Source organism: Apteryx mantelli, chromosome 1 (genome assembly GCF_036417845.1).
Source record: "Apteryx mantelli isolate bAptMan1 chromosome 1, bAptMan1.hap1, whole genome shotgun sequence".
Lineage (NCBI taxonomy): Eukaryota > Metazoa > Chordata > Aves > Apterygiformes > Apterygidae > Apteryx > Apteryx mantelli.
This window is the reverse complement of record NC_089978.1, coordinates 96842021-96858554: the sequence shown is the minus strand read 5'-3', so window position 1 is coordinate 96858554 and position 16534 is coordinate 96842021. Positions and strand designations below refer to the sequence as shown.

The window sequence follows — 16534 nt, the reverse complement described above, 5'->3', positions numbered from 1 at the left end:
CACCATTTTGTTTTATTGCTTAGCTAAAAAGGTGGCTAAGCAAAATTCAGTATAATTATGTACCAAACAGAAGTCTTCCCTCAACACTAGTAAATCTCTCAGTTGAAGAATTCAAGATCAGTTAGTAGTATGAAGTGAATTTAGAGTACATAACCAATTCACAATCATTTTACCATCTTATAATCTTTCTCACATTGCAACATTTCGCTTTTGACTCACTTTTCCTTACCAAGATGGAAAACAGTTTTAGATAATGCTATCTATATGACCTATGGTAGATTTTTTTCCCGAGTCTCCTCCCTTAGACCTGTCACATCACTTCAAAGTACATTTACAATCATAGGCTTGTCACACTAGCATGTTGTTCTGTGGTTTTTAACACAAACAATTCCGGTGTGAAAGCAAAGTGTGTGTGCACGCACATGCATGTTTATAGGATAGCTTTCCTGGGTGTATGAAGCACAATAAACACAGAAGTTCTGTTCAAAACATATGTACTCTCTCCTGTCTGACATTCTGTGAAGATTTGGCCTTCCAATATGCTTATTAAATATTTTAATTGAAGGAAATGCCATAAAATCCTTCCAATTGTGAAGTAATAAATATACTATTCCCCAATATGAGAGGGTGAAGAAAAAAGGATGGGGCGGGGGGAAACTACAGAGCTGTCTTTTTCATTTAAGATGGAAACAAATAGCAAGAGACTGAAAAACCTCACAGATAAGGCACAGAGACTCAAATGACTGACTCATACTACCAACTGGGCAAGCAGCACTGGTATCGTGATAGGCAATGGGCAATTCTTACTATGGGATACCATTTCTACTTACAATTTTGCTAAACTATACAAGTTTAAATATTCTGTGAGATCTCCCACATCAGTCTATTTTTCCTGTTAATATTATAGCTGAAACCGCGTAACTATCCTATTTAGGGTTGCACAAAATATGTTCCCATTAGTTCATTTTTAAAAAGTCTTGTGTGCTTTTTATTGGTAACAAGATCTTTGCATCAAGTATGTGCCTTTTGCCATCCCTGTGAAAACCAGCCCAAATTTCATTTGACCATAAGCTTTTGAAACACTAACTTGTATATACTTTTGTACATACTGCAATTGCTATAACCTTTCTCCAGGGAGAAGGAGAAAGTTCTTTAAGCGCATGGCTGGGCTGAATCCAAGACTAAAACTGAGGAGAGAGAAAGAACTACGACAAGCAGACAAGTAGTACAGAGTTAAAAAGGGAAACAGGACAGCAAACGTGTGCCTGTGTACGGATGATAATGACAAATTTGGTGAGCAGCCAAGAGACTGAAACTAGAACTAAGCAGAAGATACCTGATGAGGTGCTGGGTCTGGTTAGGCAGAGCCTGAAACAATGAAACAGAAGCAGAAGATGCAGACAGTATGAGGTGCCTGCAAGCTGGCAGGGACAGAGAGGAGTAGCCAGAGATCAGGGTACGAAGAGTCAGACAGTGGAAGTGGCTGAAGCCGGAACTTGGAAGCAACCATGTAATGCAAGTTGGCGTGTTAGCTGCATAAAGAAGGCCAAATAAAGGCTACACTAACAAACATTTCTTACTTTTGATGGCCTGATTTTGCAACCTTAAAAGGAACTACAGACAAACTACAAACTTAAAAAAACCAGTATCTAGATCAGCTGATAAAATAAACAAAACTTATACATAACATAGACATTAAATAAATAGAAAAGAGATGGTTAAGAAAATATTACATACTAGTGATTGCTGTACCTATGTAATACATTTCAGTCAAGGTGTCTACTATCTGCTTGAGATTTCGGACACATCCCACTGCTAGTGCAACCAGTAGCTCAAAGCCAGCATTAATAGTAGCTGGTGAACTACAGACAGGTATGGCCTGCTCAGCAGGCAATTCTCCATTTCTCATGTATTGTAAATAAACATTGGATGCAGGAAAGATGAAATCATCTATCAGTTCCTGAAAGAGACAAAAGAAAATAAATTACCTGTTACCATAAAAATGTTTGCTATTTTACAACAGACTGGAAATTATTACATGAATAAATGTCTGAAAACTGAAGGAGTCCTTAAAAATACCAAGAGTTAGAATTGGGACTGATCTGAGCTTTTAAATTTCAAATACAACAATTCCATGATTCTCCCCTCCCCCCCCCAAAAAAATTTTGAGTATAAATCTGTATTAATCTTAATCAGTAAAAAAAAATCATGCCAAACTGGTATTATCTGCAAAGCCCTTTATCAATTAATGCTGAACAAACACTGATAGATACAAAGAAAACACTACTGATATTAAAAAGATGTTCAAATGTTATCTATTTGTTTAAACCTACCATAAGCATTAATAGCACTAAGGAGGAACATGTGTGTGTGTATGGTGGGGGGGGGAAGGGGGAGGTGCGGAATATGGGCTAAGGAAAGAAAGCAGTCCTATACAGGACTATCATGTATTTAGCTTGCTATTCTTGTGTGATGGTTGAGTCTTGGTGTAACAGTTTACTAGGTCATAGCAAGTCCAAACACAGTGGTTCTGAAGAACCAGAATGCTAAAGACTCATGAATGAAGTTTTTTTTTTTTTTAAGAGAATTTTAAACTCCAATTAGAAGCCCTTATCAAACAGGTAAATTGGTATCTTCTGTGGTTTCAGACCACAAAATATGAAGTTGCCTTTCACTGATTTATAGCAAAGATCAAAAAACATCACAGGTCAGAAAACTTGCACTTACTTTAATGAGATTAGCACCTCCTTTTTCACAACCAATATGGTATTTCTTTTCAGGTGTCTGGAATGCTAACAACTCTTTTGTTACTCCAAGGTGACCCTCTAAGATAGTTTCTTCAACACCTGTTTCCCCTGTTCTTTTTACTTCATCCTGTCATTTAAAAGAAAGTTAGGATACTCTAAATGACATACCTTTAGAAAGCTTAAAACCGTACTTTACAACCAAACAGCAAAAAGCTTATTATCAGAAATAAACTGATTCTAAAACTTACCCTAATCCTTTTAAGCCAGTCAATTTCATTATTGAGAAGAACTTCAGCATTGGGTACATTAATATTACTGTTGTAAGCATAGTTAAGAAGATGTCTTAAGAGAGTGAAGTAGTCTCCAGAATGCTTAGCTCTCTCTCTTGCAGTACTCTACATAAACCAAAAATATAAATAATCTGTAATTCATATGTGTTTCTGTTTATAGTGCAATACAAACATTTTTCCTAAACTGAGAGTAAATATGAAAGGAGAGAAAGGGGAAAATAAAAGCAGCAAGATTTTTTTTAGTCTTTTGGAAGTTAAACAATTGTATTTAGCTGTTAGTAAATAACATATTTGTTTCTGGACTATTTTAACCAGGGCTTTCTATACCTGAAGTGGGAAAAAACAGTGAGATGATCCAATGTTCAAGAACCACAAGCATGCAGAATTTAAAAAGCCCTGGCAGGCCTAGTAAAATAAGGCAAGAACTGCACTTCTCAAAAGTGTAGGTATCCCCATCTAATCTGCTAATGATAACTTTTTACTTTAAGGTTAGCATTCACCGAAAATCAAATGCATATGTTAAATTTTATTCACGCTCTTATCAGAACATGCATAAAAGTTCCCCCTCACACTCAAACTGATATGGATTGTGCTGCCATGATATAGGTCAAAAGAAAGTAATATTTTAGTGATTGCTGTTAATAGCAATTTGCCTGTTCTTGTAGGTATTGTGTCTTACTACTTTTTACAGAAATTCACGCTGTACTGAAAGCCTTTACCTCTAGACACTTACCCCTAGAACAGTAAACAGCAGGGTTATGAAGAAAAGGAGAGGTCTCTGTCCCATACAACACCTGGTAGCCATTAAAAAGAATTGCTCCTGCGCCATCTGACGAACAGTTCTGAAAATCGTTTAATAAAAAACATTACATGCAATCTCCCCATCTAAAAGAACACTCAAAAAACCTTGAAAGCTGTGCTTATCTATTGTTATTGTGCAGCTTTAGAAAAATGGCGGTAAACAGTAAGAAAGAAACGGGGATAGTTTCATTCTTCACTGCTTATCATTTGTTTCTCTTCACAGACTCACTTGCAGGAAAATTTTAGAAATGTGAATTATTATTACACAACCTGTTCCACAAACAAACAGGAACTTACTAGCACCTAGCCACAAATCTGCACAACTGCCAGTCAATATTTCATAGCTCAACATGCCATTTGAAACCCTAAATGTTTTTTTTTCTAATCACTTCTCAGTTGTGCCTGAAAGACAAAATAAAACAATCCCAATAAAAATACTTTTCCATATCACTAAAGCAGTTTGCTGAGCATCTCTAAAGTGATCAAAATTTATCATTAGAAAGAAATAAGAAAAGAGGAGTGCCCTGAACATTCAAGTGGCCAGAATTAAAGTTGAGAGAAATTTTCCATTTAAGAACTTAATCTGTCCAGTTATCTTGCACTGGGAATGGAAATCTTAAGGGAAAAAGGTATAAGGCAAAGCCTATTCTTAAAAGTCCTATCTTAATTGTCTCAATATTTTATCATGTGAAAATTGCTTGAAACAATTCTGCTCAGAAGGAGAAAAAAAATTAATGTCTCAACATACAAGAAACTAGATTTTAGAGTCTTTTTGGTGTGGCTGTCACTCTATTCTGCCCATGGGGTCACTGTGGAAGGCACATATAAGAATCTCATTTCCTTGAGAGTACCTTCAAGTATGGTTAATTGTGCTTCAAAGACAGATAAGAATGACCTTACTGGGTAAGAGCAAAGATGCACCCAGCCTAGCATCCTGTCTCTGGTATACATCTAGGAAAGAGCACAAGAAGAGGGAAGCATGTAGTCATACTTCTCCCGAATATTCTCTCAGCTTCTAGCAATTTGCAGTTCAACAAGACTACCAAAAGCCACATTTAATAGCCCTCACTGGACAAATTCATGAAAGAACCCCCCAAACTGTTTCCAAACTGAAGGTTTACATTGCTTAAATATTATGCCCAATAAGTTCTTACACTACGAAAGGGAGTGAAAAACTGTTCTCTGTTTATTCTCCCTTTGCTACTTCTGATTTTAAAGGTCTCTGGGGTATTCTCCTCCTACCATTTATCCCTTTTCCAATACAAAGTGCCCCAAGCTATTCAGCTGTTCCTCGGATGGAAGTCATTTCAGAGCTTTGATCTCCCTTGTCACCCTTTTCTGATCTTTGCAAGTTCTATATTGCTTTGAGTTGTAGAAGACTCTGGGATGAAGGGGGCCTGTTTTGTTCTTAATAATATGTAACATTCTATAGGATATGACTGCTGAGCTGATGTTTTCATAAAACTTCTTTTAAGAATTTCTTTTAAGATGCAAGCCTTCAACTGCTTGGAACACATCACATGGACACTCCTGAGGTTCAGGCATTTAAAGGCAGAATGAAATAATAATAATAATAATAATAATAATAAAAAGATGGTATTTCCCTAAAGTGAGAAAGACAACTGAAGAAATACATACTTCATGCTGTTACGTCTCTAAGGTGTATGTATTATTTGAACAAAAGCACTGTCTTTTTGTGAGGTTGTAAGAATCTGCTGCTTTACAGGAGTATTCCTATTCTATTAAGGAACCATGGGAAGCATTCAGAAGCCTAAACCACAGGGATCTAGAGCCATTTTAGACACCAGAACAGCTGCCTAAAGCTGGCAGATAGGACAAGATGCATGATGAACTCGTGTTCATCTGGAAAGTCAGCTGGTGGCCAAATGCCTCCAACTAAGGCAACCTGAATCTCATCCCATTGACAGCTCCAAGATACCTATTTCTGCTTAGTTAACGTAACAGAAATCAGCCTGTTCAATGGGTTTAAGTGCCACAGCTTTTCACGGACAGTAAAATTCTTACTTCACTTGGTTTTTTGACATGTACCTTTGACATTGCCAGTCAACACTTGGGGCTATCAGTGGAACACTTCTGGGTTCCAGGACTATATTCAGTTATCTATTGTTTCCAAAGCCAGTCTAACATTCAGGATTCATGACTTAAATCATTTACCTTTATGAGACCAAATGACTTTATGCCTGGAAAATATGAGCTGCTCTAGTATTTAGATTTAACATTTGGTATTCTGTTTCTCAGTTTATGTGTATATTGGGTATGCTATGATGAAACCAGGAAAAGTCCTGCACGATTTCAACCTCTGAAAGGAAAAACAAATGAACAATCTTTTCCAAAAAGATCATATTTGCAAGATCTGAACTTGATCATCTCCCCTGTCTTTTATGGTGCACCAAAAACATTTTCTCTCATGCATAATTTTGCTCACATTGTTCTCCGATTACCATTAGAAGATAAGGGAACAGCAGTTAAAAATGGAAGGGTAATTGGAATTGTGTTTGATGCTTGCTAAGCCTTCTCCGCACTGCAGAAACTCATTTGTTTCCATATTAACTCATAAGAGTAACATTTCTTTAGCTTAGATCAACTGCACAGCCTTCATTTTCAGAAACGTCTTCTGTTTCTCCTGATGTTTAAGCTATCCTAATCAACCGATCATTTAATCATGGACAGTACCGCTGCATTCTTAGCGAGATTACCATGTGTATCACTAGTTTTATAAGCGTATGAGGAAAAAAAGGGCTCAGTTGTTAGCTTCTTGTATGAACAGATATGATCCATTTTTTCATACAATAAATTCAGCTCATTTCCCATTCTGGGGGGAGAAAAAACAAAGATAAGGCGCTGATCAGCAGTCTACTTGAATAAGAGAATCCCTTAAAAATTTTTATTTCCTCTGAGAACAACAAATAAAAGCCATCCATTAATGCTACTACATTATTTTTAAAGGACAAAAAGATAAAAAAAACCTGGGGAACAAACCCACTGCTGTTCAGACTCTGGCTATCACGACAACAAAACATGCGGAAAGAGAAGCCCCAGCTTGGAGGCAAATTTAGTTTCTTCCAATATTATAGGAAGGAAAGTATAACAGTCAGCCATTCACTAGGCACAACAATATGAAATAACTGGGAGTCAAATTTCAGTCAGCAAAATCCAAACCAGCAAGAAGATTCACCATTGGAAGAGACTGGCAAAGCCATGACAGTTTTTCCACATCTGTAGATAAAGACTGTAGGCCTTGCTGAAAAGACTTTCAAGCTCAGTCACAACCTCTGGTAGATGCAACAGACTGATGATTCATCTCAAACTGTATAATGGAATTCAGAGATAAACTGTTTAAGATTTATAGATGTAAAAGTTCCCAGTTTGAACCAAGTGTTCACTCCCTTATGGAAATATGACCAAAACAGGAAAATCATCACAAAAAGCATCTGCAGTTTTCAAAGACTGAAACAGTAAGAATACTCGTCTTTAATTTAGGTTTGTCATTGGCACTATATGTTTGTAAAACCAAAACACTGCTTTTTTGCTAATAACTATTTTAATATTTTACATCACACTGTAAATGTAAAACTTAAAAAATTTGGGAGTAAATTAATTTTGTGAGTAACACAGTGAAACATATCTCATTCTATATACAGGGGTTTTTTTAATCATTAGTGCAGCTGACTATTTTGTGAATGAGTTCTTGCAGCAAAAAGACAGACAGACACACACACCTGGATATAACAACTTATCTAACCTACATGAGGACAGCAAGCTTCAGCGAAGCTGAAAATGCAAAATTCAGTATCACAGGTTGCACCCACTAAAACTGGTGAAATTTTAATTACAATATGCCAGAGTTCCACCAACATATGCAAGTAGTTAACTATAAAGGAATGCTTTAACAATACTATCGATCCTCTTGTTATGGTGAATATTCCTGGACATAAAACTTTATGACCTGTTTTGTCTAAAAAAGAAAACAACCCACCATGCTGCTTGGACAACTATGACTTGAGTAATTTCTGATCTCTATCATTTCTTAAATTTAAAAATACTCCTGGAACAACAGTGGAAATTTCTGATAAAACTATCATTAGATCTTTAGTAATAGTTCTACGCATTTGTACTCTGGTAACCTCAAATTTAGTAACAATATGCAAAAATCTTCTGCCTGGATGATTTCTAAAAATGCAAACATGGGTAGTTCACGTTACAATTTCAGATGGTCTAAAAGCCACAAGATATGCATCGTACAGGTACTGCAGAAAAGGAGGAGAACACTAGGGATAGCTTCACCTGGAGATAACAAGAGGTCCCTGAACTGCACTGCAGGACAACCTGACCACACTCTTGGCAGCTCCTGTTAGGTTGTCCTCCCCCCTTCCAACCTAGCTAAGGGTTCCACAAGACATTGCTCCTGCCAGCCATGACACCCCCAGTGTGACAGCTCTACATAAAATATTTGAGAGTCAAATGAAGATCAAGAGTCACAAGCTGACCACTCTGATACAGGAAACCCGGAAGATTAAATCTTAACTTCCCACCTCCTCATACTGCCAGCACTGTATCTTGCCTTTACTTATCAGAAGGAGAAAAAATATTTATGGTAAAGTTCTACTACACTTAAGTCACCTAAATATTCTAACATATCAAGTATTTGCATAATTTCTAGGAAATATAGAGCACTTAAAGTTTTATTCTATATAAATTACTCTGAAGACATAAACAGCACATTATCAGGTGTCCATGCGGTTTGAGAATGTGCTTCTTAGGAGTACAGAGAAGGCAGGAGTGATAAAGCTACCACTTTAGGATAGGTATCCAAGTTGCACAACTATATTGCTAAGCAATAAATTAAGACAATTGCAAGTGACAATTTATCATAAAAATTTGATTCATACAAAATATCAGAATTGCCCAAAGCTTATCAAAAGTTTAACACACGCTCATCATGTCAATTTTGAACAGACTCACTCAGTTTAAAAGAAAAAAACATTAAAATAAGAAATCACTGCACTATGTTTAGGCTTTATATTCATTTTGAATTGTAAAATAATACATGTGATGTAAAAACAAAAACTTACTTGCTGTGACAGTGCAATAACAGATCAATGATAAATGTCTGCCATGCCTTTTCTTTACTGAGTGCATCCAGTGCCGTTGGAATCAAAGCAAAACACAGTGTCATCACCTCCAACGCTTCACAGCAAACTTGTTCATCTTCCACGTCTGGTTCGTTTCCTGCATTTGTCTGTGAAAATGAGATAGCATGAAGTGGGTACGGAGAAAAGATCAGAGAAACCCCATCAGCTTCCAGGTGAATTCTAAATACAAACACAAACCAAGAATTTGTATACTAAGCGATTATTAATGCCATATATTTTCACACACTACACTCAAATGCGATTCAAAGCACTATGCGGGATGACCTAAATTTCTAGTACTGTATTTCTCAAAGGAGGTTTCAGAGCACCAACTTAAGATGCCATAAGCTAAATGGAAAGCTTGTAAGCAAAAGTTACATGACTTAGTATTGTTGTTAAATATATATAATATATATTTATATATTTTAAAAACAAGATGCTTTCCTGTTCTGCTCAGAATCTAGAGTTTAAAGCTTTGAAAACAATTACCCTTTCAGCAGAGCAAGGCTGTAGTGATGTACAATTACTCAAGAAATCCACAGTTTTACAAACTTTGATATTCAGACTGACTTAACCAACATCATCTTAACATTGCTAGAATTTGTTCAGCACTTCACTATTTTTCAAAAATGTGAAATAGCTGAACCAAATGTCAAGTGGAGTTGCTCTGGTGACTTTTGAAATATGAAAGGATAATATTTCTAATTGGAACGTAAATTATTCTTTCCATTAAATACTTGAACCAAATGAGTTGATTTTGTTACATTTTCCCAAAATAATTGCTTTGAGAATAAAAGCAAGCCCTCTCCTCCATTTAAGCCATAATTAATTAGCTTAAAGAAGTTATGGAGAAACTGAATGCAAGCAGGTTTCAACCTTAAATCATCAGTAATCATGGCTGCAGGTTAGCAATATTAACCAGAAACATAAAATAAGTATCTGTTTTATACATGGAAAGATAATAGGAAGTAGGCAAAAAGAAAGGTTTAGAATGCAGAAGAGAAGTAACTGTAAAGAGCAGTAGCAGAAGACGAAGTGTGTCTCAGGCTGGCAACAGACACTATTTTGTCTTTGCACAACTAAAATGGGAGAAGGTCACTAACTACAGTGGGAGGATCTGGCATTTCTGACCTGTCTAAAGATATGAAAATAAAAGCAGAATGCTTTCAGCAGTTCAAGAATGCACCTGCTCTGCACTGAAACCCTGTTTAGAAAAATAATTATTTCTGCATGGGTGCAGGGATCTAGTAGAAAGGCAAAGAAAACTTTATACTAACCCAATAACTTCCCTGCACTTAGTCAACCCAGGCTGACTGGTCTGTATAAGCAGCATACTTAACAGTGCTTCAGATAGGTAAGGTCCTGCTCTCAGTTAGTAATGAAACGGCAGCCTGATGTTACAGAAAATCACATGTAGTCATCTCTGGCCACTAAGAGGATTGTCATGTCAGATATTTTTTGGTAGGAGGCAAAAAAGATCCCATAAAAATTGTACTCTCAAAATAATTTATCTTGACTTTAGTAAAAAGTTTAATTGAATTCACCAGTTGAGCACTTTAAGAGGATTCTAAACTTAACATTTTTCAGAAGTCACAGTTGACATGACTATTCTGAAGTGTCACTGCAAAACCCATTTACCATAGTTGCCTTTCATATTTGTTTTTAAGAATCTTGACATGTCCTTCCTGATTCCACAAAAATCAATCTTTTTTTTAAACTACTATTTAGCAGTAAATTTTCTCCCCTCAGACTTAGCAAAATGCTCCTATAATCTAAGGGTTAAAAAAAATTTAGGGTTTAGTGGTTAACTTAGGAAACAAGAAGCATTTCTCTTAAATCATTTTTTCCCCTCTTAGTGTAATTCCTCGGGGAGAAAAATGGGCTGATTAACTAACTCTGTATTATGTGGTTACGATGTAAGCATAAGCCAGTTTTTCCCAGTCACCAGAATACTGAATTTTCATAAAATTACCAAAGGAGTTACTTGCTGTGTTCTGTAACCAAGTACGTCTCTTAAATTAAGAATGTGTCTTTTCTTGCATCATATTCCTCAATTTCTGTGATACCTTTCTCTCTTCTAATGTTAAAAATTTAACTATCTAAATGTACTTTATTTCTCCTTCTCACTACTTCTGCAATTTCTTCCACATTTTACAGTTTCCAAATTTTTCCCTACTATTTCCCTTTTGCTTAATATAAATGAAATGCAGCTGATCAGTGTTACTACAAGTGTCCGTATCAATGTCAACAATAATAAAAAAACAGAAAACCCCACCAACCTTTGAGGAACGACCAATAACAACGTTCATACAAAACACTGATAACTTTTCCCCAAGTAGAGGACAAGGCCTATGTAAAGCTTAAACTCCACCTTGTTTTAATACTTGAATTGTTTGAAAATATTTTTACAGAATTGAACTGTATAATTTTCACCCAGAAAGATATAAAAACCAAAATAAAGCAAGATACTGAAATCAGAGTGAAAAAGCCTCCTTAGTTCTAAGAGCACAGACACAATAAGTTAGGCATGTCTAAGAGCAGAATAATGTTACGTATCAACAGCAGTAACCGCTGCAGCAAAAACAGCATCTCAGTCAGTGCAGTGTACAGGAGAAGCGATCATATTTAGAGTATTTTTAAGCCACAGCAAGAGACAATACCTTTCCACATTACCCTTGAACAACTTGATCATTGAGCCAAGTAGGAAATAAACTTTGCCAGGTTTAAACCTGCAGCACAAGGTATACTCCCAACTGTACCAGAAACTATATGTTGGTCAGCGCACTGGGAGGATGAGAAGCGTGCACAGAATTTTATTTCGTTCTGGTCCCCTCCCTTTAGTTCAAGGAGCTTCATTAAGTGCATTTTCTCTACTGCACTACTGTTCCTCATACACACATCAAATCTACAGATATAAGAGTGCACATCTTGCTGTTTCTGAACTGTCACACTAACTAAACCACAATATAAATGCAAATTATATCACTCAAAAAAATTTACATTTCATGAAAAGTCATTTTCATGATGATTAGGGGACTGGAGCATCTCTCTTATGAGGAAAGGCTGAGAGAGCTGGGCCTCTTTAGCCTAGAGAAGAGAAGGCTGAGAGGGGATCTTATCAATGTATACAAATATCTTAAGGGAGGGTGTCAGGAGGATGGAGCCAGACTCTTCAGTGGTGCCCAGCGACAGGACGTGAGGCAACGGGCACAAACTGAAACACAGACAATTCCATCTGAATAGGAGGAAAAACCTTCTTCACTGTGAGGGTGACAGAGCACTGGAACAGGTTGCCCAGAGAGGTTGTGGAGTCTCCTTCTCTGGAGATATTCAAAACCCACTCGGATGCGATCCTGTGCAATGTGCTCTAGGTGACCCTGCTTGAGCAGGGGGGTTGGACTAGACGATCTCCAGAGGTCCCTTCCAACCTCAACCATTCTGCAATTCTGTGATTCTAGCAGCAATGAGAGCAGGATACTTGAGACAAGCAGATGCCATTATACCATTATGTTGGCTAAACGAAAAGATGCTGCTTTTTTCTAAAGTAAAAATTTTCTCTCTAATTTATCATTTAAACACAACGGCTAATATACACCAAGAATAAAACATCTCAGAGTCCTTTCCCTTTTACTCTCAGGCAAGTGTTCATGAGTACTACACCTGTTTGTCTTATAAAATCAGGCTGAAGTGTTTAGAGAACATGAAGGTGTTTTTGATCACAGTCAAAATTCTAGGTTAACAGTAGGCAATCCACTCATTATGCACATTCATTAAGCACAAGGTTTGCAATAACTTACTGAAATATACCCCCAAACTATTTGTGTAAACTGCATGTTAAACCATGAAGATTCAAAGATTTGATGGCTTCCATATGTATATAATAAAGGAAAAAAAGCCACACAGCATTAGCAATTATCTAGTTTCACCAGTGCTTCAATGCCCATCTCAGATATATAACTGCTCATGTTTTTCATTCCAGACTGCACATAAAAGGTCTGTTCTACAGATTAAGCGTAAGTTTAAAGACTACAAAAATTAGCACTGCAAGAAGTGCTTATTTTATATTTAGATATGGAATGTAAGTATGCTAGAAACACGTTACAACAGTTAACAGACTGGTTGCATTTTTGAACTGATCCAAGTTACAATTAAATAGTGACTGAGAAGAGGTAACTGGAACAGAATATTTAACTATGGTGTGACAGCGGAGACATGTTAGACTCCACAACACATTCCCACCAAGATAACTACTTAAAAGCTGGTCACACTCCGAGTCTGAACTGGCTGACACTAGAAAAGCTGTTGTTTAGGAATTCTTACCTTTTCATAGATTTTACTGATTTCTTCATTCGAGCTGAACACCAGCTGAACTGACCCACATCCTGAGGCCCAGACAATTTTTTGTACTGCTCTGATAACACAGATATCAGGGATGTATTTTGAAGCCTAGGAACAAAGAAATAAATCAGAGGAACATTAAAATACAGTTGCAAATAATGTTATCATGGAATCTAAACTCTTACAATAATGAACTTCATAAAAAGTATAAAGCTTAACACCAAGAATTTCTCCTTAAATTGGAAAAATAAAAGAGAAACTGCACCTTGAAAAGCACTTGTATTTCACTCATGATTTAATATTTCATTTTATGTTAGAATGTAAGTATGCATGATAATGATTCAGAGTAAGATTTAGTAGAAATCGCCAACTACAGACTAAATTTTGAGAACAGACCATTGGGATGACTGGAACAGATGTTTCACCTGTTTTTATTTTACTTCAATTCTAGAACAACCTTGATTTGGAGAAAAAAAACACACCCCAAAACACATCTGGAAGGCAGTTAGCCTATAAAGTAATGTAACATTTAAATACTATAAGGATTGTTTCTGGTTGTTTCTCCTCTTCTCCCATGATATATATCATGCTATCTGATAGCTAGACAAACTAAAGTTTATCGAAGTACCTGATAAATTATAAAGAGAGTTCTTCTATATTCAAGTTATACAGATTTTAAAACAAATGAGATCATGCACAGACCATGCATCTTATGAATGCAGAATCATTCTTCAGTATTTCAGGCATTGTTTGAGTTAACATCCATTGATTTCTATAATGTACTGCAGGCATTCATTACAGACAAACTCCTACAGAACAGGTGTTTGGAAAACTAAACCAAATTGTGTATGATGCATCACAGCAATTTAAAATATTTTAGGATTTCCTGTTCATTTAGCTATTTCTGCCCTTTGCTTCTAATCCCATATGAACATAGTAACAAGTCCTTAAAATTGTTCTTTAAGGAAGAAAATTAAACCATTTAAGTTAGGGAAAAGGCTTTTGGTTTGAAGATGATTGTATTCTCTTTCTACTTTGGCTATATTAGACAGATTATAAAATCACCCAAGTTTACTAAGTGACAACTGCATATAAAGGTAAGGAAATTTTTAAACACGTAAATTAGGGGATGGCAAGCATATTCACAATAGCTTACATAAGCCAATACCAAAAAGAGTCTGTTTCTTAATTTAGGCTCAGAGAATTCACACTTAAACGAGCTAAATTAAGGAACCATACTGCTCAGAAGTATTATATTCCAAAACTTACTATCTTGCGCTCTTTTTTAAAGTATTTTGAATTTAATTCCACTTTTATTATACAGAAATGTATTATAATAGCCAGACCCATTTATACAGCTAAGTTTAGTATTATTTCTTCAAACATTAAAATAAGCAGGATTCTCTAACTATATGAAAAACAACTGTCAGATATTTGTCCAGAATTTATCAAGTAAGTCTAGAATTTGACTACTTCCCACTTAATGTGCAGCTTAGTATAAAACCCAATTAGAATCTAGCAAAAGTAAGCATCAGCTATAACGTAATGAAACAGCTGTATTTTTCTTCTCCATGTAATATAAATTCAGCAAACACAGAGTCATTGTAACACTCCTTAGTAACCAATAATTTCTAAAATTAAATTCAAGTGACAAGATGGTGGGGCAAACATTAGCTTTAGGTGCCAAATATTATGTATTTGTTTGACACTGTCTATAGAAATGCATTATTCCTCTTCGGAAGAATTAAAATCTCAGATTAGAAGATAGAACATATCAAACCGCTTTTCAAGATGCAGCAATTTACAGAATACATTTTTTAAATTAATTACACAATGAATACATTTATTAAAGCTGACCCATAAAAACGTTGGTAGCTTTTAAGTGATACAGGGCTTCAACTGTGTATCTCATAGTGAATTTACAACATCACAAAACATTTATATACTACATCTACCATTATTTATAGTTTGCATCAACTTTTCAACAAGGTATCTGGAGTCTATATTCAAGGTAGCATTATCAAGAAATTAGACAATCTTTAAAAGCAGAAAAAAATGACTCTATATCTGTCCTAGGTAAACAGTTCTCAAAATATTCCAATTTCATTTTTCTAATGCTCAGACTGAATCAACAATGAGACTCTAAGACTCTTAACTAATCCACTAGCCTCATCAGGAGGCCTGAACAATGTGCATCCTTGCTACTGGTATGAACAATGTCTAGAAGAAAAACAACAAAAATAATAATAAAGTATTTCACCTTCATCACAAGCAAAGCAACCTTACACTAGCAGCATCACAAGGAAAATTTGTCACCCCCCCCCAAGAAAGATCAATTTTTTTTTCATCTTCCCTTAGTTTTAAAATCTTCAAGTATCAAAATTTTTACAGAAAGGTGAAAGACCTCTCTCTATCCTGTAGTCTTGTCTGGTCTACAGAAAACATGTCAGAACTTTTCTGAAAAAAAAGTGAGGTGACAGGAAAAGTCTTTGACCACCAAAACATACATGGGAAAAAAAACAAACCAAAAAACCTTTTTCAATAGCAAACTAGAACAAATACCAAATTTAGATCTACAGCAGTTTTATTACTTACAGAAAATTAAAGACTATACTTTACCAACAATACTGTGTAACCCGTTACAAAAGAGATTCAGATTTGTTTGCTTTGATGTGCTTTGCTAAAATATTTTTTCCAAAAGCCCTCCAGAGACACAAAGGCATAACTTAAAAGACTTGTTCATACCTTGATCTCAAAAACCATTTCTTCTGTGGAAAAAAGTTAATTAAATCAGAGCTCAACTGGCCAATTTTACATATACAACAGCCTACAAATGCAGTATCACCACTAATGGAAGACAGATGGCTCCATCTTGCAGCTTAATATACTGTGATTTCTCCAGATCCTCCTCTTCATAAAAGAGGCTGTACTTTTTGACATTAAGATGATAATACCAGACTGCTTTTATTTAGGTATCTCAGAAACGTTCTGGAGATGGCTTGCAGAGATTGTTTTTATATAGTGTTCAATTACAATTTTATTCACTGCTTCCACATCGGAAACAAAGGGATCTTCATTCACCTTGAAAGAAGAAGTTGCAGTAGCTCTGACTTTAGCTTCTGCTGAATTCAGCAGAATTCTCTAATTTATTCACTAACATGACTCATAATTCCAAATCAAAACAGAGCTGCTCATACTATACAGA

The 16534-nt window shown here is 35.8% G+C and overlaps 1 protein-coding gene across 2 annotated transcripts in view; it reads right to left on the bottom strand.

Annotated features, from left to right (window-relative positions):
- USP9X (ubiquitin specific peptidase 9 X-linked) overlaps nt 1-16534 on the bottom strand; it is a 110557-nt gene that overhangs the window by 23535 nt on the left and 70488 nt on the right. Inside the window, exons 25-30 of one of the 2 annotated variants that reach the window (XM_067297797.1) lie at nt 13312-13437; nt 8932-9098; nt 3771-3879; nt 2996-3142; nt 2728-2874; nt 1738-1960 (exon numbers count right to left, since the gene is read on the bottom strand). In XM_067297797.1, the coding sequence (XP_067153898.1) occupies nt 1738-1960; nt 2728-2874; nt 2996-3142; nt 3771-3879; nt 8932-9098; nt 13312-13437 (919 nt within the window). The remainder of the gene's footprint in view (nt 1-1737; nt 1961-2727; nt 2875-2995; nt 3143-3770; nt 3880-8931; nt 9099-13311; nt 13438-16534) is intronic. The other variant, XM_067297801.1, reaches the window with a different exon arrangement.